Source organism: Henckelia pumila, unplaced genomic scaffold (assembly GCF_033568475.1).
Source record: "Henckelia pumila isolate YLH828 unplaced genomic scaffold, ASM3356847v2 CTG_461:::fragment_3, whole genome shotgun sequence".
NCBI lineage: Eukaryota > Viridiplantae > Streptophyta > Magnoliopsida > Lamiales > Gesneriaceae > Henckelia > Henckelia pumila.
In genome coordinates, this window is record NW_027331831.1 from 13500462 (window position 1) to 13525163 (window position 24702).

Here is a 24702-nt window from a genome sequence, read left to right on the forward strand (position 1 = left end):
CACTTTCACGAGACAAAAGATGGGACACCGTGTCGCCGAGAATCCCATCACTATCTTGGTCGCTAGAGAAATCAGGAACATGCTTGAGGTTAAGATCATTAGGCTTCATGTTTCGTAATGGTGCCGGCACAACGTCAAGTAGGGTAGGGTTACTCGAGTAGACGGTATCTCTATTTAAGCTAAGGACTATACTCGGGGATTCCATTTCAGCATAAAATTCTAAGTTAGGAAGTTGGTGCGAGAGAACCAGACGACAATTGAGGCTATGTTGGGACCTAGATTGGGTCTCTCGCAGAGACATTAGTAAAGCATATTCTTTTCCTCTACCGCACAATGCAAAATTTTGTGGTAATTTCAAAAATTATTTCTATTTTTATATTTGGAATTTTTTTTCCTTCCTTGAGATATTTCTTATCTACAAGGAGAATTAGTATGCGTAAAATGCAGAATGTACGTCCTTAAACATACACACACACACACATATATATATATATATAAAATAAGTAATCAGCAATTTAGCAATAATTGAGTAGCCTAGGAGTTTAGCAACATCTCTGGCCCGATAGCCGAGACCCAATGCAAACAGCCAAGGAAACTTCACGTCAATATATGATGCGCTCATTTTCATCAAATCATGAGGTTTATCAAACAACCCAACTCCAAATCCAACAACTTCAAATCCATTATCCCAACTCCAATAACTCAGCACCATCGGCCCACTTCATGTCTCTAGTCCTGAACGATAAACAAGTTACGATCCGCTTTTCTAGCATTGTCTTCCTCACCTCGCCACCCCTATTTTCTGCGCTTGCCTCAACGCCTTGCCACCCCAATCGGAGCCATTAACCAACCAGTTGTCGTACGATTCCAGCCCCACCTTGAGCTCGACATCCGCAAGATCTCCACCTCCCCCCTAAACACAAGAGCATCACCCGCTCTCTGTCTTACCCATTACCGCCCAACAGTGTGAGGCCAGCCCCACCATGGGCTCGACCTCCGCAGGATCTCCACCTCCCTCCTAAACACCACGAGCGTCGCCTTCTCATTGCCTCACCCGTCGTCACTTAGCCACGCGAGGCCAGCCCTGGCTTGGGCTCGGCCGTCGCAGGATCACCATGCCATCCCGCAATCTAGCATCTCAGCTCGTTTCGCCCCGTACCATCGAAACAACGAACCTCCGACACAAAGCATACCACCCTCTTCGAGGCACCAGGGCAGCTCCGCCATCAGCCCAAACATGGCAGCCCACACACAGAATCCATCATCACCAAAACCCTTACCGTCCCCAGTCAAAACCACCACAGAAAGAATGGAAGAAGCAAAGCACCACCTAAGCTCCCATCCTTGCCATCACCTCTCTAGCCCAACACCTTCTCGACTATCGCGAGCTTACCCCTTTAGAATCTTCGTAAGTCGTCACCAACTCCTTTGATACACCTCGCCGTTGCTACGACCACCAGCAGTGAGCCTCCACCGGAGCCACAAGGGAAATAGGTTTATGATTTTTTCCGGTGGTGAGGTAATTGTTTACCTTATTAAAGCATCGAAGAAAGGAATGGTGTAGAAGAGAAGTAAAAAAATAAAACAACATTAAAGAATGCAATTCAAAAAAAAAAATCTCACATAAACAAAAATGAAAAAACAGTAAAGAAAGGGAGAGGATTGGGACAGTCATACCTTCCATTTCTTGGGTCTCCTGCTGAGATTAAGGAGGCCTACGCAAGAAAAGAGGAATAAAGAGACGTATTTATAGTAATAAACCTTATGATCAGAGTTTTTCCAATAAGTTACCCGATTTTCGAACCATCAGAAATTAAAAAAAAAAAAGAAAAATAATAAAAGAATAATATATATTAATAATAGTTTGGGTAATTGAGTGTATGATACTCTCGATCATCTTCATTAAATTGAACTTACTCGAGAGTAAGAGGCCTATGACGAGTAAAAACATATTTTAGTAATTTTAGTGTAATCTATCTAAAATTAAATATATAAATAAAATAACTAGCTCAATTTGTAAAATTTATTTCTTAAAGAGGGCTAGTTACTAATTCTTAAACCCTGGAAGGGTTTGTTTGAATTTTAATCTCACATCACTTTGTCTATAAATACCATGAACCTTTCTCATTTTAGGTAAGTGACTTTCAATATCGAAAAGCTCTCCACTTTTGTGCTATTTGAAGAGGTGATCGCTGACTTGGGCGTTGGAGAGTTTTCACTGGGTGATCACCCGACGCCTCTAACATTTATTTGTGAAGAAGCAGGTAGGGATGTTCATTCGGACCGGACCGAACTGAACCGAAAATTTGGTTAACCGAACCAAATTTCATCGAAAATTCGAAGAAAAACCGAACCGAATTTCACGGTTTGGTTCTGTTAAAACCGAAATATTTTCGAATTTTTCGGTTTGGTTCGGTTCGGTTTTCGATTTAACCGAATTTTTATTTATTTCATTTATTTAATTACTTTATATTTATATTTATTTATTAATATAAAATATAAAATGAATTAAAATATTAAAAAAAATTTAAAAACCCGATTTTTGGTTCGGTTCGATGAATCGAGCAAAAAAACCGAAACTGAACCGAAAATCTAAAAAACTGAAAACCGAAAATCGAACCGAAAATCCGGTTTGATTTTCGGCTCGGTTCGGTTCGGACGGTTAACTAAACCGTGAACACCCCTAGAAGCAGGTGACAACCCAGAGGAGATCAAACATTAGATTTCAACTTTGTGAGGTGACCTGTTGGAGTAAAAGATCATTTGAGTTTGGATCTCTTGATTTGGTGGATCACTCGAATCCTACTGATTCAGGTAGTCGATTTACTGCCCACATGTATAAAATGTTTTACCAATACACCAAAGAAATTAATATATGATGTTTAACTTTAATATATCACATAAATGATCAGTTAGATTGATAATTTCTCAATCCATCGAAATCATGTATTGATCTTTCCTATCTCTCTAAATTAAACACAAAAATTGACTAGGCTTACTAGATTAGTATAACTCGTTACGTAAAATAGATGGATTGAATTAATTAATTTCTCGACCAACCAAAAAGTGGGTCTTCTTATCTCATAACCCGTTCTGACATATCTAACCCTCAATTTTTGCTATCTTATAAAAGCGTTCGTGAGACATTTTCATGGGTTAATTTGATAAGATGAAAACTCTTTCTTGATCTGGACTCATAAAAAATATTAATTTTTATTTTCAAATATTACTTTTTACTCATTAGATCACTCAAATCGATATACTCACATGTAGACCTGGCCACGGGCCGGTTTCGGGTTGGTATTTTACCAACCCTTAATCGGCCCGCCCTTGGCCGGTTCCGATCTGGGTTGGTGAACCGGCGGTTCCGGTCCAGGTCCGGTTAACCGCCGATTCCGGGTCCGCCCGGGTTAGGGTCAACCCTTGCTTTTGAAAAAAAAATTAAAATTTAAAATTTTTTAAAAATTAAACTTTTAAAAACTCTATCAAATATTTTATTATCTCAATAAAAAATTAATAAATTTATTAAATAAAAATATATACATTTAAACTTTTAACATCTTCTTATATTATATTTATTCAATAAAAAAATATATGACATTTCAACTTTCAATATTTTATATTAAAAACTATATCTATCTCAATAAAAAAATATATTATATTTATTAAATAAAAAATATATTACATTTCTTATATTAAAAATTATATATATTTCAATAAAAAAAATTTATTACATTTATTCAATAAAAAATATATTATATTTCAACTTTAAACATCTTATATTAAAAACTATACCTATCTCAATAAAAAATCTATTACATTTCAATTTAAACATATTGTATACAAATTTTATTACATTTAATTATTTTCAATCACAATCTAATATCAAATGATCTATTGGCCTAATGACAAAAATGATGCCTCAATATCAATTGGTCTTGGGTTCAAATCCCGATCCGGTCACTTTTCCGGGTCAAACCCGTTGATCCGGTTAACCGGCCCGTTGACCACGGGCCGATTCCGGGTCGGGTCCGAGTTTGACCCGGCCCTTGACTAGGTCTACTCGCATGAAACCACACCGCCCATTTTCCGAGGCAAAATAAAGTCGCGAGCATCTGGAAGAGTTCTGATAAGGCGAAGGACGAGTTGTATATTTTTTTTGACAACCATAAACAGCGACTATGTAATAGTATACTATATGCTTTGGGAATAATATATTATAACGTAATACATAAATGGATGTGGTAACGTTCGGCATCATCATCGGAATCATACTTCTCTTTTTCTGCGCTGTTTGCTTTATTACAATCGAGGGCACTTGTAAGAGAAACCGCGCTTCTTAAACCCCAATTCTTCATTTTTTCCATCCTAAATAATGCGGAATGTTTCCAGTATGAGGCCCCAGATCTCTATCTTTTTATTGCTGGTGGTGGTTGGGTTTGGATTTGGATTCTCAGTGACGGCGGCGCACCAGTGTAGCCATGGACACCACCACCACCATGACCACCATGCGCATGATGAGAATGTAGGCGCAGTAAAGAATGATAAGGAGCAACATCAGCAGAGGCTACTGCTTCCGGAGGAAATTGCTGAGGAGGAGGATCTGAAGATTATGTGGGCCGCCCATGACCACAATCATGACCATGGACATGGGCATAAACATGATGGTGATCCGAAGCCTTCTGGGCTCGGTAACTATTCCTTTTTCCTTCTTTTCAGAACTTTTTGTGGTTCGCAGCTTTTATCGTGCTCCTTTTTTGTGGTGGTTTCTCTTTTTCACTATGGTTCATATTCTAACTTGTTTTCAGCAATGTTATTGTGAGATGTCATGTTATCCCACTCTGTAAAAGGTTTTCTTTTCTGTTGATTCTCTTTTGTTTGTTTGTTTTTTTATTATATGTGAAACACTGTTTATTTTTTCCAGTTGTTTTGAGCTCCTATGATTCGACTCCGCTAAAAGTTTGAGAATCTTGGTGTTACCACATTATCTTCGTAATTGCCAGCTGCGCCTTCTGTAGGGCTGCGGTGGTGTATTTGGCTTTAAATGAAAAATCCGGTGTTGTATTGGATTTAAATGAAAAATCTGGTGTTGCATTGGCTTTAAATGAAAAATCCGGTGTGATGTTTATAGAAAGTCCTAAATACGTGGAATTTCTCTTGAAGGCATGATTTCCTATATTATCTCGTTGTGTGCATTTTAATGCAGTGGGAAACTACAACAATTAATTCTTTTATTTATATGGAGTCATTTTTGCAATTAAGTCTTTATACACTCCTTCCATGCCTGCCAAGATCTTCATTTTAGTGGTTGTTTTAAATGTTTTTAAAATTATGAATTTTTCCCCTCATTTACTCATTTTATTGAGGGTTTTAGAGTTTCAGGGAAAGTTTTCTCAGTATCAGACTCCAAATATTTAAATCTTGTATATATTGTACTTAGTGTGGTACCAGAAAACTTGACGGATTTCATGTTTGTGGAATGGATAATTCCGGTGTTCTTCCCTTCTAATGTACGCAATTTGTTATGTGTTTGTTCTCAGAACTATCTTTTCTTATTTTGTACTTTTTCACCTTATTTTGACAATTGGCTCACAGCCACATTTTCTATATTACATGTAGTATGCGTTTCTTTTTTAGGGGTCTTTAATCAAAGTTTATTGAGTGGATTGGGGGCCTGTCATTTTAGACTAAATAAGTTTTCAAAATACTCTGTTATCTGCAGAAAATAGAATTTCTAATAATGTATATTGTGCCAAGAGTTTGTCATTATGCTTTTTATATTACCGTACTAGCTATTTCATGTAGACACTGATTTCTGTGTTGTTTGGTAGGCCTCTGGATCCATGCTATGGCATGCTCGCTGTTGGTTAGCTTAGCATCCCTTATTTGCCTGATCTTATTGCCTGTAATATTTAGTAAGTACCCCAAATGTCATCATTACCTTTGGATCTTGTTCACAGAAGGGTTTCTTATGCCATTGCTAACTAACCATGTTGAACTCTTAATATGTGCAGTACAAGGGAAGCCATCAAAGGCAGTTGTTGATTCTTTAGCATTATTTGGGGTTGGATTCTTCCTTGTTCTTGTCTTCTTCCTTGTGCTCGTAACTATATATAAATGTTTTTTAGTTGTTTTCCTTAGCATTAGATTGTAGGATAGGACCTTACTAAATGTTTGACATTATCTGATTTTACCTCACCTATAGATCTCCTTCAACAACTTTGTTAAATATTGTGCTTTGGTATCGTTCTTCAATAAAAGTTTGGACTGAGCAGATGATGATTTCTCTTGGGGTTCCCATTTTAACACTGATTAAATAATGATACACAGCACTTCCAATTCTTGTAGGATGAACTATTTTTTTGTTAGCTGGCCCCTTTATTTCGTATTTGTCATTATAATATTCACTAAGCTTTTGGTTTTAGTAGCCTAATGCTTTTTACTTTTTGGGTGCTAAGAAATCACGGTTCACATTTTCCAGGGCATCATAGAAAACTGGATACAGATTAAATCGCTTGCATGGATCTTTCAGCCACAAATACCATTCATTACCTTCATCAAAACGTCCGATTAGGACTAGGATTTTGATAAGTTGAGACCTAAATGACCCCATGTTATAATCCATTTAAGACTCTTTAATGCAACCTTAAAAAAATGCTATTCTAATCCATATCCACCTATGGTAATGATTCCTTGAGTCACGAGCTGCAGGAACGTGTAGGATATGCATCCTTTTAATGAAAGGATTTAGGAATTCTTTGGGACAAATAAGTTTCTTTGTACATTAGAACTATATATATATATATATAAAATGAACCTCTAGCCATCCTCTTGAAACCAGAGGTATAATCCAAGTGTTATTATTATCAAATAAGATATTATGGTATTTGAGGTGAAGACTATTACTGTGCTATTGTAATCACAAAATTTCCTACTAACCACAAATAATGGTGGTGGATTCTATTTCATACCTGCTTAAACATAGAATTACTTCTTAAGTTAGAAATTTTGGTTAATATGTACCATGCTTTGTGCAGGCAGGAGCTATGCTAGGTGATGCCTTTCTACACCAATTGCCACATGCTTTCGGTATGAATACATAACAGAATGCTATTCGTATTTGGTGACATGTTAATGTTTACATAACCCTTTTTTCCTTGTTTTATTTCAAATTGATATCAAGATAAGGCGTGCAAAATGATCAATTTTCACCACCTGGAGAAATTTTATGATTGTTTGGCTCCAGTTTTATATTTTCGCGGAGCAATCTCTTCCATTCACATGATCTTGAGAGACCAATTGAAGAATGACAGAGAGGGATGTTCTTTGTTACTTGCATCCTTCTTAGGTTGTAGTTTGTAAGCAGAGTTGGTTAGGAGAATTTGTCCTGTCTTGGGCATACTTACCATGTTTCTTTTAATGTCTGATGTTACTCCAATAAAGACCAAGAGTAAGATGTTGCAGATAACTGGCTTATGCTTTCACATATCTGCTTTCTGTTCTGGTCCTATTTTCTTGAAAATTGACAAACTTTCATATGTTCCATATTCATTGGCTTGATGTGGAACATTATTATTGGTAACTGTGACTTGGCAATACAATGAGCATATGTGCTGCGTGTGGAGCCAGGCCCAAAAACTAAGTCAGATGTTTGGAAAAATCTCCCTTTCATCACTGTTCTAATTCCGTGTTGGTTGATAGAAGGTATCTGATGAAAAGTCATAAGCAAAGTGTTTTGTCTTCCTTTCATATACTAACCTCATTTTTGGTGCTTTTGTGTTTGAGTGCACGCATGAATTACTTCGTGTATCATATGATGATTATGTGAGTGAAAGAACTCATTTAGATTTTCCACAATATGTTGCTTGGTGTTTTGTTTATGGTTTGTAAGGAAGCTGGTGGGAGCATTTATCTTCTCAGACCCCATTTCGGTATCACTGATATGATTAGGTGCACTTGTTTTCGTCAATGCATAATATCACTGAAAATAGACCAGAGTATCAAGACTAGTGTCGATTTAATATTATGACAATTCTCGCAAAATGCACAATTCTTGCTTGCTTGGTGAGAACCACCATATGTATTGCATGTCTGGGACCAGGTTTGCTAATTATTTCAGATGTTCAGATTCAATTTTCTCCACTGGTAGATTGTTTATTCTAAGTACCTTGAGAGGAAGGTATCTGGTAAACGCAATTAGCTATATGCCATGCTTTATATTGAAAGGGTATAACCTCCTTTCTCATTCTGGTGCTGTTTTGAGCTTGTTTAACTTTTTGTAGAATTCACCAATTTAATGGGGTATAATGCACTTATATAGCACTTGTATCTTAGCTGCTTGAGCTTTGATTTATTTTTTCAGGTGGTGATCACTCCCATTCACATGATCACCATGATAGCCAGGCTGAGCATCATGTGCATTCCGGACACTCACATTCATTACAGGATCTTTCCATTGGTTTGTCAATTTTGGGTATGTATAAATATTTGTTGACATATATTCCAAGTGTATTTCATTATTTCATGTTTTGTTTGATGTTTGGAAACTTGATTCTCACTTAAGCTAGTATCTCATTTGTTTCAAAATGAATGGTTTAGAGTTGTTTCATAAATTGTTTCCATTCACGCGAAGTTAGTATGGTAACTGGTATTTTGGTATCGTGCTGCATAACAAGAGTGGAACTTGTGTAATATTATTAAATAAAGTGGAAGACATCTCACTCAAGGAGTCTTCTTCGTGCTTAGTAATTTACCTAAGAATTTTTTTTAAAAATTCTTGTCTTGTCTTTTCTTCTGCATCTCATCTTCCTACGGATACAACTCTGTCTTTTTCTTTGCTTCTGAGTTCTGTGCCTTTTATTTATAAATTATTATGATTGGTTATTCAGAATTGTTTTATTGATGTTTTCTGGCACAGCTGGAATCGTGGTATTTCTTATTGTCGAGAAACTTGTAAGGTATGTTGATGCTTTTTCTGGAGGAGTAAATGCTTGGAGTCACCACCACCACCATCACAAACACACTAACCAGTTGAAGGATGATAAAGATACTCACAAAAATCTCCAGGGATCGGTGGCTGAAGGGGAAAATGAAAAAGTAGGAAAAGAGACATTTGCGGAAAATGAATTGGACAATATACCCCCGGACACCCCTTGTGGTGATAAGCCAGGTGAAAAAGATGTTTTGCGGAAGGTATAAAGCTTCAGCATTATTTTTAACTTTTGCATTGTTGATGTGATAGGATAGGATAATAAAGTAAATAAGTAATTGATAAATATTTGATTTATAGGGTTAACAATAATATGTGAAAATTATTTTAGTGTTTGGTTGACTATTTTATAGAATGATAATTTATTATTTTTACTTACACGACAATTTCACCCTGATCATTAAATATTCATTTTTCTTTTCTTAACCAATGTTCATCCCTTCTCCTCTCTCTTTGCTCTTTGCTGCATATCGTCCATTTCTTTTCCGTTAATCTTCATTTTCATTTTATCCACATTTCAACCTTCCTTGTATTTCTTTTCCTCTGTCCATAACCTAATTAAAGTTTTGGAGATAGAATTCATTGCCAACACCTCAAAATCTACCACCGTAATTCCATTTGTGCAGCCACTGTCACTGTCGGTGCTCACCAATTTCCGTCCCCAAATCATGCTCACCACAGCCGGTACTGGTCTCCACCATTCTCTCCATAGCTACAGTTTGGTTGAGCTGCTTCTTGCATATCCTTTTTCAATTAGTTCTATAGAATTTGGGTTTCAGTTTGCTTTATTGTTACTATCGCAATTTGAGAAACAATATAGTTACGAATAACTCACACCTTGCAGGTCTTATCAGTTATCGTCTAGAACATCTAGAAATTAAAATTACAACCGAGACCAAGGATTTGTGTTTGAAAAAAATGGACAGGACATAGGATATCTTAGTGTTCATAATATATCATACCATTATCCTGCAAACCATACGCAACTTTCTTCTGTATGATCCTTCAGTCGATATAATATGGATTCCTAATAAAATGTCCTTGACGTATCAAATATGGAAATTAAGCACCAAAGGGTAAAATATTTTCATGCATAACATAATTAATGTTCATCTAGTGTGAAGTTCAGAAATTTTATTCTAATTATTGTTGATGCAGAGAATCACTGGCGATATAGCTCATGAAAATGGAACTGGTGTATGTGCTGAAAACATCTCTGATGTTAACGTAGAGTCACTTGCTAGAAAAGAACCTATCAAGTCACAGCCAAATCTGGTGTTTGGTTATCTGAACCTCTTCTCTGATGGAGTAGTATGTTTTCTCCATTTCATCGAGTTTCTACACTTCTGTCTTTGCGGCTACTAAAAAAGCCACGAAAGTGTTATGTTATGGTTTTCATATATAAAATTTTATCCAAATTTATTCAATTTGGATTTGATGATGTTATCTTCATTAAATGTGTTAACTACTGGCTCAGCATAATTTTACGGACGGAATGGCTTTGGGAAGTGCTTTCCTCCTTTATGGATCAGTTGGTGGGTGGTCCAGAACTTTGTTTCTACTTGCTCATGAGCTACCTCAAGAGGTTTGGTTCCACATTTATCGCCGTCTTCATCTTGTTTCTTTGCAGTCTGCAATTCCTGATATCCTTTCATTTTTTTCTTTTCCTTTATTTTCCTAAATAACAGAACAGGAAGTGTTGTTCTTGTCATAGAGTGACATAACCTCTTGCTGATTATCCAATCTATTACCAAATGGGTTTAGGTTAGATTTTTATTATACAATTCACTCTTGAAAGAAGAATCTAATTGAATTTTGGCAGAAAAGAGCCTGGGTCGATAAACTGGTTGGTTACTCCATATCTAATGAGTTGGAGACGAGACATAGAGTAAATATGCTTTTGTGAAATAAATATGAAGCCTTGTTCAAGTATTACCAAAAGAAGGGTCAAAATATGTGGTGCATCACTAATAACACATCTTATGCAATAGATGGGTTAACGAGGCCTGATTTTCTCTGTGATCTTTGTTTCCTTGAATTGTTCACACAGTTATACGCCACTGAATTGGAATATTTTCTGCTCTTTTAATGGGAAGATTAAATATCATTAATACCCGAGATTGGTTCTGTTTTGCAGATCGGTGATTTTGGAATTTTAGTGAGGTCAGGCTTTAGTGTCTCCAAAGCCTTATTCTTTAACTTTCTGTCCGCGTTGGTGGCCCTTGCAGGAACTGCTTTGGTTTGTAGTCTCTTCTCTTACTTATGAGCTACCATAATATATTTGTTTGACTTGTTGACTGAAATATTAAGAACTGCTGTTATACATTATCATACCGCAGGCTTTGATATGGGGTAGAGATCCTGGGCAATCGTCTTTGATTGAGGTGAAATATGGTCTTTTTGAAAGTTATATGTTGAATGGGCATTTTTATAGAGTTTCTCGTGAACGTATTCTTGTGGTGTTTTGGTTGTAATGCTGCAGGGGTTTACTGCGGGAGGCTTTATCTACATATCCCTTGCTGGCGTGTTGGCTGAGATGAATAGTGGAGGCATGCCAGGTTTGAGAAGTGCAACAATACAATTAATATCTTTGTTGCTTGGTATTGCTGTCGCACTTTGTATATCCATTCTAGAATGAATATTTCTTTACCAATTCTCGTGGAGTTTGACTTTTTGTTGAATATGTACTTGGAGTTCAATACAAATTAAGATTGTAATTATCTTTGCTTGCTTGCTGCCTATATTTAATTTAACCATTTAACGCTGTAAAAGTTTAAACCAAACTTTTACATCTTCATTCACAAGTTGTATCGCACAAGGCAGAATGCGAAGACCATTTTCTGCATAATTGCATTAGTGGGACAGAATTTATGACTGGGTTTTTTATCACAATGAAATGTATATTTTACATTATTTCAAAAGAAAAACGTACAGTTTACACGCAACATTATCCGTGATATTGAAATTACTCGAATTTTAAGCAAATTCACTTGGGGCTTTTATGTATGTTCTTTGATGAGTATTTTCATGCTTGGCATAATCAGCATTAAATAATCGTAAATCAAGCTATTAACCAATATCGCACGTAAAAAAACACTAGAAATTCAGGGAGTTTGCTCGTGTAGATTACCAACTAGTTGTGTCGTGTAGCCTTCTCGCATAGGATGTATGCTAAAAATATAGATCAAGTGAGAAATCAAGTAGGAACTGAAAGTGTTGAAAAGGTTTGTGGCTTTCCCTTTTTGCCAGTAATGCCAATGTAACGACCCAAAAATGCATATAAATCTGTGGTGAAAAATAAGGTTTGTATTAGAATGGGAAAATTGTTGCGATGAGAATGGTTATTTGGGTGCTTATAAAGGTGGGTAAATGTTTGTGGCCATGGGAAGACGAGAATTTTCTACCCATTTTCACTTTAGCCAAAATCTTAAGTTCCAAAACATTACATTTGTTGCTTTGAAAACAAGGGTTCAATCATGAATTTTAGCTCGACTGGCAATCACGGAAGGTAGACTTGGAGACTGGATGAAGCCAAGCAAATGGTTGAATATGTTTCGAGAAATAAAATTTATGTTTATCGATTGTTTTTTTTTCTTATATAGGTGCAAACATCCATGTAGTTGTATTGACCAGATCAGTTATCACAGCTACTGCCCCTGGACTCAAGTCGATGAGAAAATATCTGTGAAAAATTCCATAGTGATCTGCCAAACTTTGTGGACCCAACTTCCATTCACCACTCGTATTTATCATCCCCGATATAAATTTGGTTTTTCAGCGGGTGGATGCTGTGGAATGAAATAATTTCGTGTTCCGATCTCCATGGTTTAACCAAGTAATCTTCGATCTCTGTTCCAGGGTATCTCTTCTTGTTCTGCTAATTTTTCGATCTCTTTTTCTAGAACCATTATCCTTAGATAATTATTTGTCATAGATTGAGATCGCAAAAGCTGATTCAATTCATTGCGAAGGGACTTTTATCTTTCTGTCCATATTGTCAAAACGATTCCCAGCTTATGATTTAAGTGCACTACTACACTGTAATAGCTTATTCGGAAGGCTAGAATCTCTAGCCAATCTTTCCCAATTCAGATTTAAGAATTCCGAAAAATTTTCCTCCATCAACCACATATGCTAAAAGGTAAATATTCTATGATTCCCTTACACTTTGAATGCAAGAACCGATTTTAAGGATATCGAAACTGGTCGATGATTAGATCCAAAATACTCTAAATTATTCGCCTGGGCTGCTAGAAAAACAAGATGCCAATTATAATTGCAAAGAAACCGATCCAACCTTGCAAAAATTGACTCATCACCTTGGCGTCTATTCCACCACGTGTAAGGGTCATCCCTGGAACGTAAGGTCTCTGATTCAAGTAGGATTTCATTGAAATCCCCTCCTACTAGCCAATGAAGATTCTTGAGCTCATGAATATTTGCTAATCTCTGAAGAAGTTGCCAAGATTGATATCGTAGAGATACAACTGGATTGCCATAGAACCCTATAAAGCATCAATTGCTTGAACCATTCATCACAATGCAATCAATGTGGCCCACAGAATATGACTGAATGTTGATAGAAAACGAGTTACGCCGCCAAAGGATAAGACGCCCCACACTACGCCGCTGATTATCAACTGCAAACTGGCAATCAAACTGAAATCTACTAGTGCACATCCGACTTTGCGAGCCATATAATTTTGTTTCACAAAAATAAAGATTGTGGGTTTCTTTCGGCTTATAAGGCGCCTAAGATCTCAGATTGCACGTTGATTCCTACGCCCCCGTGCATTCCAAACCAAGCAAATCATTGTGATCGGCGGGGCTGCATCGCAGCTACCGCCGTTATAGGAGTGTCATCCTCACCATCAATTCAAGAAGATCGTGCCCTTTTGATATTTCCTCTGGAATATCCTGTAAAGAATTAGGATGTTTCCCTACTGTCCTTGTATAATAGATATCAACCTTCAGTAAATCAAGTGTTCCCCTCCACGAGCCAACCTCTTCCACCTTTTTTTTTGTGTAGTCACCTCAATATCCCTCATCTCTCTCGAATCTATGGTTCTATTTAAGCTTCTGTTTCTTGTATTAATGTGAATGTCTCTATTTTTGGGATCATGGGGATCCATTTCACTTTTATCTCTTGAATTTGTCAATCCCACTTGTAGCTCTTGTTGCGAAACCAACATAAATGGCTCATAATGCCCTTCCTCATTGGATGGTTCACTTGGTGAGTTGTTCTTGTATGTATTGGACGACTTGGGAGATTGAGACTTCCGTTTCCCGATAGAGAAGCTGCTCGTATCCAATTTTCGATAGAGTTCAATCTATCTACCTTAAGGGTTTTACACTAACCATAAATCCAATGTCTTATGATTTGTCACATCAACAATATCCCATTAATTATGCTCATGTGTAGAGATATTGACCATCGGATACATGATTTAAATAATACCCATAGTGTAGGATCCCATTAACCCCAATTTCCATATTTGGGGGTTAAACTTCCCACCTCCCCTTCAACACACCCATTAAACATGGCTTACTCACCCACATAGAAAACATAAAGTAGGTACTCGTTCATATAGTAGCAAGATACATATGTCATCCTCATAATTTTCTGATTTCACCCATAATCCTTGTCTCAGGGGCTTTGAGATATCCAGTGCAACTCTGATTCGAGCAAACCTCCCTGCACACCTTCCATCTTCTCCTTCATCCACCTAGAGGTATCCCTTCCAATTTGTGACCCAGTGCTGCAAAGAATATCCGGATACATAAAAGCTAGGGGTATGTTGTGGCACTGTATCCATATAGGACTTTCATCAAAAAAACCATATCTGCTGGCTTTTGTAGACCTGACGATGCCTGGAGATCACCAGATCCTTGAAAAATTCCATGGCCATCTAACAAACACGTCTTCTGTCAACTGCATATTTGAAATCCAGAAAGAAAGTGTTCTCACCCATGACCTTTATTGACCTGTTTGTTCGCCTGGAGAATGCACAACATTTGGGTTCGGAAAGTTTCTCTATTCACTACTTTGGAACATAACACTTTAGCCACCAAACACGATTCCAATCTCTGCTGGCCAAGGGAGGCCAGATCTGCTGAAATGATGAAAGGATCTTCAAGATTGGTAGCTGAGATTTTAAGAGAACTCACAAGCCTTGCTATCTCTTCTGGGTCCATTATTAGTATAGTAACCTGGTTGGGAAAACCAGGAAAATACCTATCAAAGGATAGGAGAACTCCTCACATCGATCTCCAAAGGAAACGAGAGAGCACAAAATTTAGTGTTGATGCAACTTCGAAATGTTCACAAGTTCATTTACAAGCACTCCAGGGCCTTGGGCATAATCATTTACCAGGTGTGTTGCGAGCATGATTAGTTGCGTAATGAACATATATATAACCATAAGTATTTCAATAACATTTATAAACAAAATTGGCAATGCTTTCCTCCATATATTGCTTCAAGCTGATACAAATGTTCCCAAAACTCTTCATGAATTTGGTGGTTATATATTAACCATATATCCACATGTATGTATAATTTATACATATATACATGACAAGGACTGTAAAATCGTGTGTTTGTTATTCACTTAAATAAGAAAATAGAAATGTGAAATCATGGGTTTCAACCCAAAATATCTCTAACAACAGAGAGGCCAACAGGATACGAACGATGAATTCTCATATTTGTGGAATGCACCTTTTTAGAAGGAAAATTGACGTCTTTCCCATCCATACCAGGGGAAGTTTTCTGCACTGTATTCGGTTCATCGTCACCAATGATGAACTGAAGCCCCTGGAAAAAAATTGGACATTGTCATCAAGATGGTTTCTTTTCCTGCTTTGTGGAAAGGTGTTTCAGTTAACTCACCTTTGCTTTCTCTGCCTCATGCAAGACGGTCGAATTGTCTATCAGCTTCGCCCCGACATCCTGTCAAATGAGAGTGAATTCTCAGGAAAAATTATAACTGAATAAATCAATAAAAGCAACAGTGATGGATTTATTGAAGTAACGAATCACATAAAACCAACCAAAACTTCGATAGAAGCTCGAACATAAACACACATTCAAAAGGTAAATTTCTAATTGGGTTGATGTGAATTTGAAAACAAATCATATAAAAGCATACGATCCACGATCCCTGTTCCATGATCCACTCGTCTGAGTAGATCACGATCTGCACATGCGTGTGTGTGTGTGTGTTTAAGTGCAAAAGCCTGGGCTCATCTAGAACCCACATGCAAGAGAGCAAAGCAATACTTCAAAAACTACTACTTCACACTTGATCTTACTTGAGGAAAATGGTTTGTATAGATTTTTATGGAAGCTAATTGCATTAATTCTAAACCATCCAGATCTTCCACCCTTTCCACAAAACTGGGGGCCAATTGCCAAAAGTATTTTTAACCATTGTGCACACGTGAAACATTAATAGTGCAGACACTTCCTTTCGATTTTATACAATATATTATGGGGAAAAAAGCCATTTTGGTCCTGTACCTTAGCCTGTTTTCTTTTTTAGTCCTTTAATTAGTCAAAGTTCTATATTAGTCTTTTAACTTTATCTTTTTTTCTATTTTAGTCCTTTAACTAGTCAAAGTTTTGTATTAGTCTTTTAACTTTATTTTTTTTCTCTTTTAGTCCTTTAACTAGTTAAAATTCTGTACTAGTCCTCTAACTTTTAAATTTTGGCTATATTGGTTTATTTTTATTGGAATATCTAATTTTTGTCGAAAATTGATGAGTAGAAAATAAAATTCGATGATTTTCAATTTAAAAAATAATCATACTACTTGAAAATGTCACCTAATTTTATAAATTTTGATATGTTGATAGAAAAATATATGTTCATAATTTTTTTAAATAACAAACAAAATCAAAAGTAAAAAATCGTGGTGTTTAATTAGAAATTTTTTAATTATATCAACTTTTGGAATGGTTTTTGTTTTTTTGTTTGAGAAAATAGTTTTTTTCACAATGCAAAAATAAAAAAAAAAGAATTAATATTTAGCTCTATTGATTTATTTTTGAATTATCTTTTGAATTAAAAAAATAAATGTAAAAAAATATATGATTACGAGCATTATATCTATTTTTTCTCATGAAATATGAAAAATTAATTTTTAAACTTAAATGTAAATCTCTAATGATTAAATCTTCATTGCAATTTCGGTGAGATTTGATATTTTTTTATGTGTAAATGTTGTCGTTTTTGTAAAGTTTTTTTTTTAATCTGGGCTGGTGTTATTGAATGAGATAAAAAGATACGAAAAACATATTTATTAAATCAATTTTTGGTTTATTATTATTATTATTATTATTATTATTATTATTATTATTATTATATAGTTCAGTTTAATAATGTAAAATTAAAGTGGCATTTTCAAGTGGGATCGTATCCTTTTAAATTAAAAAATATAAAAAAAATTAAACATTTCATTAAAATCGAACTAAAATATCCAAAATTTAAAAATTAAAGGACTAATACAAAACTTTGACTAGTTAAAGGACTAAAAAAGAAAAAAAATAAAGTTAGAGGTCTAATACAGAACTTTGACTAGTTAAAGGATTAAAATAGAAAAAAAGATAAAGTTAAAAGACTAATATAGAACTTTGACTAATTAAAGGACTAAAAAAGAAAACAGGCTAAGTTACGGGACCGAAATGGCTTTTTTCCCTATATTATGTGTTAATTTCAAGTCAAAGGCATATACTAGGCAGAATATTCACAAAGTATATGTAGAATAAAGTCTCTTTCAATTTTATTCTCCTCGCTGATTATCACTGATTTCCTCCCTCGCTCGATGGTTCACTGCGGATTTCTTTGTAAAATGTCAAATTCTTGGACATGAAATGGGCAGAAATTCCAGTCAAACCATAAAGAGGAAGATGTTAAGGAGGCTGCTGACCTGTATAATTTTCGAACTCCCCCCATCTTCAATGCTTCCAGCCACTTGACAAAGATACCACAGACCAGAATTTGTCATATCCTGTGGCCAATGAAGGTGGAATAATATTTATACTGGCTGTTACTCATGACAAATCAAAATACCAACTCTGAAAAGATTGAGAACTTTACCTGCTTGCTTTCAAGAAGCTCAATCTTTCCTTCCTGCAAATTGACAAATAAGAAAAAATGTGTAAGATAACATTATGTATGGGTGAGCAAATTTGAATTTATGAAACGGGTATTGCAGACCAGGCCGGATAATGTCTCCTGAATCAAACCAATATCATAACCAATCTGATTGAGATTTGACTTCACATCACCAACCTGCATCATTAAATATTAATTAGAAATGAGACATTTTGTCTTGTGTAAATACAGAATAAGGCTATTTTTTCATTTGGGGAAGTTACTCAGGGTAAAACGTTAAGTCAGCAATTGCCTAGTTCTTCATTACTTTCAACTCAGAAGTTATGATCTCAGTTTTTGGCAATGTTTAGTAAGGAATTTCTGGAAGCTGATTTCATATTTACTATTTGAAATGCATTTCGGATTTTGAATCTGAGACTTTTTCCACTTGTACAATTTGCTTAAAAAATTATTGCTCGTGAGAGAGAGTTAGTCTGAAAGAGATGAAACTCGATAAAAATAATCACTTCCCCAGCCTTCAAGTGAAGAAAAAAACACTCCAAAAGCCAAACAAACAGACCTAAGTCAATTTAGGTTAATCATAACGTAATATTGGTAATCAATAGTTTAAGCACTCATAAAAATAAACACTCACTCATTTTTATTCCTACACATAAAAGTTGATGCATATTAATTCCACTAATTATAGTTTAATAAGGGTCGACCTAGGTAATGCGACCTCCGAAACAGCAGAAGATAAACATATGATCACAAGGATGCCAGAAAATACTTGGGCACCTTTTCATTTTGTTACCCGCCAGGATCTCAAGAAGTTTAGTGGCCGGATCAAGGGTATTCTAGAAGGATTAGGAAACAGACACATGCGGGCAAGGGGGAATAAAAGTGGGAAGGAGGAACAGTTATTTCAGTCATTTTTCATCTTGTTTTGTGAGGACTACTAGCAATGGCTAGTGGAGCAATTTTAATGTTTATACAGAGGATCATCTCTGGAAAATTCTTTCGTATATTTCAGATTCAGTTTATAATAATAATAATATTATTTCATATATTTTCAGTTTCTTTGTAGTTCGATCGTTCAATACCCAGATATATTACCTGGAACTTTGTGGCCAAGGAATCAGCTCTCTCAACACATTTCATGATGAACATATTAAGTAAATATCTTTTCATTAAATGAAAATTTTAAATCCAAAGAAAAACAAAATATATAACCACGATCCAAAAGGCAACAATTTAATTGCACAAAATAAACAATCAATCACGAGGAAATACAAGTCTCCATACATCATTGGAGATGAGTTTCGATATCTCCCTCTGCTCATCAAGTTTCCAATCCAAGTTTTCAAGTCTCTTTGATAGGTGTCTCCTTGTTGACTGCAATTTGAAATGAATTGATGTCGAGTAAAGAAATTAAACTAAAGAAGGAAATGGAAAAACAGAAAGGCAACTTAAAATGTGGAGTTGAGTTTACAGTAAGTCACATACAGCCAATGCTTCAGAAACCTGTTCCAACTGCTTAGACACAGATGTAACAGCATTTGCCATGTTTTGCTTTGTGACAAACATAATATCAGAGAATGACCAGCCCTGCAGGGAAAGAAAGGAAGAAGTGAAGTTAAAAAAATAAAGCTGAACCACTGAAGAACTAAAAAAGAGAGGGGCAAGGTCAAACACTTCGGCGCCTCCAACAAGTTCCTAACCCCACTCAAAATGACAAAAAACAGCCCTAGGAAACTGAAAAAGTTTATAAAAATCTTTCTCCAAGATTAACAATTAATCACATCCAGACTTTTCCCATATGATTACTATTCCCTCAAGGAGTCAAGGTATATGATACAGTTAATGATGGAGAAGAAATGTACAAGATTGATATTCTTTATACTCAATCCTAGATTTGAGTAACTTCTTTGAACTAAAAATCTAAAACAGCAAAATTAGAGGTATAATTCAATTTGTGAAATAACCAACTTAATTTCAAAAGGTGAACTAGACAATAAGTTGCCAATAGCTTCCATGAAGTCAACAATCCAATAACAATGAAGATTCAATGACTCAATTTTCAAAACTAAATTCTTGCCTTCCACCACATATAACATCCTCCCATAGCACCAAGAGCTGCAGCAGGCAATAGGTACGAGGCATAACTCCCTGCAGAAACCATTTTCCATCATGAAGGTCTTTAAGTAAAATATGAATTGAAAGTTTAGGTTCAAGCTAAAAGTGATTGAGGGTTTTATTTAAAACATGAAAATCATCCAAGTCTCAACAAACAATTCAAATAATGGTTCTATTAAAGTTCTAACAATCAGAAAGAAGCTGTTTCTTTGGCTCACTACGAACAGTTAAGTTCAAGAAAGTATATCTTTGTAGCATTCAATCAACAGAGCATAATCAGATTTCTGCACATTTGTGCTATTAAAATTGAATATTTGTCTTCTTTCATACAACTAAAATCAACAGAAACTCTTTCTACTGTGCCATAGATAATTTTCAATTATTCACCAAGAGCTTTATCTGCTCTTAGTTTTTACAGGACTGACCTTCATAAGAAGTCACAAGGTGTCAAGGTTGATATCATGACTAAAGTTAAATCTCAAACCAGAACATTTGGCTTCCCCAAATACAATATGGTAGGTAAACCAATAGAAAACAATATTTGAAGTTTGAATCTTCCAGTTAGCATACAATAGTTTTCGAATTTGCAAGATAGTTGGTCCACTGTCGGTTATAGTTAATCTGCCTAGTTAGAACTGGTCGGTAATAATATGATCTCGTTTCTTATCCCAAAAAAAAAAAAGAACTGATTGGTTCACCTTTCCTTAAAATTCTGTAAGCTGATGTATGGGAAAAATAGTGCAACATTTCATACACATCCATTTCTCATTTCAATGGAAATTAATTCAAAATTTCAATTTTGGCAGTTATATTGCAAAATTGATAATATTCCCACATTTTACAGTTTCAAACAAAGCCTTAAGCGAGACTGATTCTATGAAGTATGAATGTGGAAGGATGAGTCCAAACATATAAAATAAAAAAGTTTATGATCAATTTTAGGTAAACCATAATGTTAGGAGTAATGCAGCTGACTCAAGAAATTTTTTATTTTTTTTGAAATAAAAACTCATAGAAACAACTGCATACCATTGGAGGATGAATTTCCGTTAAATATCGTAACCGGATTGGATAAGCTCAATTCCTTGATCTCTTTAGCTAATAATCGAACCTGAAGCAAAGGCCAAATTATAAGAAAACGAAGAGATGATTTACTAAGCTTCTCACAAAACTCTATCAATCGTATTTCCGTTCAAAGCAACCAACTTGATAGCGTGTAGATACCAAAGAAAGACCCTAGGCACCAGACTGTAAGAAGTTGAAAGAAATAAAAGGAAAGACTCTTTTTCACCAGTGTTGCGGCATATATGGAAAATTAAATCAAACTGAATTTTCCAATTTAGGGTCAGGAGCAGCAGCACATAACTCCACTGCTCCACACATGATCATTCAGAAACTTACAAACTGATAAACATCTCTATTCCTGAGCTACAGCACATCTTCTCCATATTTAATCATAGAGAAGCTTACAAAGCTAATTAGTCCAACTGTAATCATAATCTCCGTTTGACTTGTAAGATCATATGGATCTCAATATCTCACCCAAAAATGGGGCTGGAATCGGGATCATGACTCACCAGTGGGATCAATCATAGAGGGACTGAGACTAGGATCGCAGTATCCTACCAATCCACATAAATGAAGAGTTTCATGTTTCACTACAACAGAAACAGATCCAAACTACACTTACTGCTAAAAAAATTATGAAATTTTTTTACCTGGATTAGTGGATTGTAATAACAAGCAAACCCATGTGAACCTAGAATTTATCTATTTGAGACCGAAAGTAAATTTTTTCCAGACTATTAAGGTTAAATATCCGGGTACAGTAAGACTGCTAACAACAAAATGATACTCGTAAATCAAATAAAATACCAAATCCATACTTGAGCTGCTAGGAGAGATGCATCATACTTTCCAGGTGATGTTTCAGCTTCATTTAATCTTTGTATCAACTCTTGAAACTGCGAAATTATATCAGACAATTGCCCACTCCTCAAGATGATAGATCCAGTTAAACCTGTTCAAACCCATTTCGAGTAACTTGGTCAATTTTCGATTGTCAAGAAGTTGATGGATACTATAATACATCCAATGCTAATCAAGTAACAGGTAAATGGACTATGCTGCAGATCACTTCAATCAGCTGGAAAATGCTAATTCTTCCACGTCATACTCAAAATTTAAATTCATAAATCATATATAATACGTCTGCGCATATCTAGCCACGTAGCATTGACAAGGTGAAGCTGAGGGTTATTAACACGAAACAAAGCTCGGAGACAAATGAAAGGTCCAAAATAACAGCCTCCAACGAGGTATAATGTTTTTAACTTGTAATAAAAAAAATCCACAAATCAATAGCGCTAAAGTAATAACACAAAATAAAAAAAATGAAAAATTTACATGTGGAAACAATGTGATTGTTTGACGATATAGCAGAGTTAGTTGAAGTGTGTTGGGACAAGATTAAGTTACGTGTTTCAACAGGGATAAGGAAGCATATTGAGTTTAAGACATTATCGGTTTCATATTTATTAAGGGGTTGGAGTTTTATATTCTGTTAATATATGCCCCAAACTATAGTTGTCTGGTAAGCGGACTGCTGGTCCGCTTTTTGTAAATAATAATTGTTTATCCCAAAAAAAAATAAGGGATTCTTTGAATCCTACTTCACTAAGGCCATACTCTTTTCAACCATTTTCCCAGTTTCAATGAAAGAAAATAGACAACTCATCGCCCTTTAGAGCTGACCCAACCTGTTTGTTTGAATATAAATACAGAGAGAACCAGAATAGGCAGCTGTATGCTGCAAAAGGTATTGAAAAACACACCCATGGACGTGGCATATGCACATTTCACGCAAACCATAAACATAGTCTACGGAAGCTTGTACGACAATAAAGAAAGGAAAAACCCATTATTTGAGCATTTGGGTCGCGGAAGTGAACACCATCCTTTTACTGAATTGTGAACAGACCGTTGGGAGCATTTAAGGCAGAAGGAGGAAGAAAGGTTGGCGATTGAATTTGAACCTTAAAAAATCCTCTGATAGAAGTTGCTTTTACGAAAATCAGTAAATGGTTAATAAGTTCCCTGCCGATTATTTGGGTCCAAAATAAAAGCAGCAGAAATGACTTCGGATCCATATACTACCAAACTTCAGCACATGAAAAGAAACAAAACCACATAGAAAAATAACCTAATCTACATCAAGCTCCTTAAAACACAACTAAATCTGGCGACTTCATCCAAAAAAAACAAGAAGAAGAAGGTCGATTCATCGTTAATCACTCAATAGTAACCTGCGCCGACGATGACGAGGACTTTAGAGGCGGCAACGCCAGTTTGCATCGCCATGGTTGAGCTTTAAACCATTCCACAATTCCGCCCTTGCTTTCCTTTTTCTACTTGGGCGGCGAATGTCAGAACAGAAAAGTAACCATCATTCTATATTCGCAATCAGTCCTTCAAATTTTAGACAAATTTAAAACTGAACCCATCCATTTATTTGATTTATACTTTTTTTTCGTTTTTGGGTACGTGAGATTCTAATTAGGGGTGACAAAAATTTTCGAAATTCCCACCCTTTCCGAATCACATCTCATTTTCGTCCTGAAAAAATCCTTTTTTGAAATTTTTCCAACCCGAACTTTCGGGATTTTTTCGGTTCAAATTAATATCGGGATAGGGATCGGGAAAAAAACTTATTCTGACGGGATTTCCGACCCGTTCCGAAATAATATAATAATATATTTTATTAATAATTTTATTAATATATGAAGTTAAATATTATTATGTTTCAACTCATATAACAATTAATTGTGAATTTAATTGACATAATTTTTATTGTTGGAACGATCAAATCGTGAAATCACGAAATGATATTTTATTATTGTGTATTTTTTAAAAAAAAATAAATTAATAATTAAATTAATTCATATTTATAATTATCTAATTAGAACAAATATAACTAGATCAATTTGACGATATATTTAACTAAATTTATTTACTAATTGTATCCGAATATTTTATTAATAATTACCCGATGCATTTCCTTTTTTTACCAAAACCTAGAAGCATTATCCGGAATATATCCGGAATATTTTAATATTATATATTTTAAGTTGAATATTTATTTATTATTTAGAAATATAAGTTTCTAAATAGCATTTTTAATAAAATAATCACATTTTTTTTTGTTTTTATAACGAAATCTTGAATTTGAAAAAAAATCAGTATTTTCTCTCCTTCGATTCGGGATCCCGAATATTCGGGTCCCGGCATGTGTCGGGTACAGAATCGGGAGATAAAAAAATTTTCCGATTCTTTTCGGGACGAGAGTTGGGTAGGTATGGGGGCTTGGGTTGCTAATCAATTCTTAGAGCCAATAAATAGTGAACATAATAATTCAAGCTCAAATGAATTAAAAGACAAAAAAAAAAATTTTTTTTACAAGGCTGCTCGCTCGAACGAGCC

At 35.3% G+C, this 24702-nt stretch overlaps 2 protein-coding genes across 2 annotated transcripts; one reads left to right on the forward strand and one right to left on the reverse strand.

Annotated features, from left to right (window-relative positions):
• The first annotated feature begins 4131 nt into the window (after positions 1–4131).
• On the forward strand, positions 4132–11711 carry LOC140871437 (IAA-alanine resistance protein 1). Its single transcript, XM_073273945.1, has 11 exons — positions 4132–4691; positions 5832–5915; positions 6015–6064; positions 7038–7089; positions 8363–8473; positions 8918–9192; positions 10148–10300; positions 10467–10574; positions 11127–11228; positions 11329–11373; positions 11472–11711. Exons 1-11 carry the CDS (start codon positions 4376–4378, stop codon positions 11625–11627), a joined length of 1452 nt encoding a protein of 483 aa, XP_073130046.1. The 5' UTR covers positions 4132–4375; the 3' UTR covers positions 11628–11711.
• Positions 11712–15497: 3786 nt separating this feature from the next.
• LOC140871758 (uncharacterized) lies at positions 15498–23678 on the reverse strand. The gene is made up of 11 exons (XM_073274442.1): positions 23529–23678; positions 22110–22243; positions 21253–21334; positions 20186–20256; positions 19594–19695; positions 19393–19482; positions 18211–18285; positions 18091–18123; positions 17921–18001; positions 15882–15941; positions 15498–15806 (listed from the first exon to the last, which is right to left on the reverse strand). Exons 1-11 carry the CDS (start codon positions 23581–23583, stop codon positions 15636–15638), a joined length of 954 nt encoding a protein of 317 aa, XP_073130543.1. The 5' UTR covers positions 23584–23678; the 3' UTR covers positions 15498–15635.
• Between the last annotated feature and the right edge of the window lie 1024 nt (positions 23679–24702).

Excerpts from the sequence above, each read along its gene's own strand:
- LOC140871437 (XM_073273945.1), top strand. The coding sequence starts at position 4,376 with ATGCGGAATGTTTCCAGTATGAGGCCCCAGATCTCTATCTTTTTATTG. Across the intron at positions 4,692-5,831 it reads TCCGAAGCCTTCTGGGCTCG|GCCTCTGGATCCATGCTATG; the intron begins GTAACTATTCCT and ends GTTGTTTGGTAG. Across the intron at positions 10,575-11,126 it reads CTCATGAGCTACCTCAAGAG|ATCGGTGATTTTGGAATTTT; the intron begins GTTTGGTTCCAC and ends TCTGTTTTGCAG.
- LOC140871758 (XM_073274442.1), bottom strand. The coding sequence starts at position 23,583 with ATGGCGATGCAAACTGGCGTTGCCGCCTCTAAAGTCCTCGTCATCGTC. Across the intron at positions 20,257-21,252 it reads CGGAAATTCATCCTCCAATG|GGAGTTATGCCTCGTACCTA; the intron begins GTATGCAGTTGT and ends TGGTTTCTGCAG. Across the intron at positions 18,124-18,210 it reads AGGAGACATTATCCGGCCTG|GAAGGAAAGATTGAGCTTCT; the intron begins GTCTGCAATACC and ends GTCAATTTGCAG.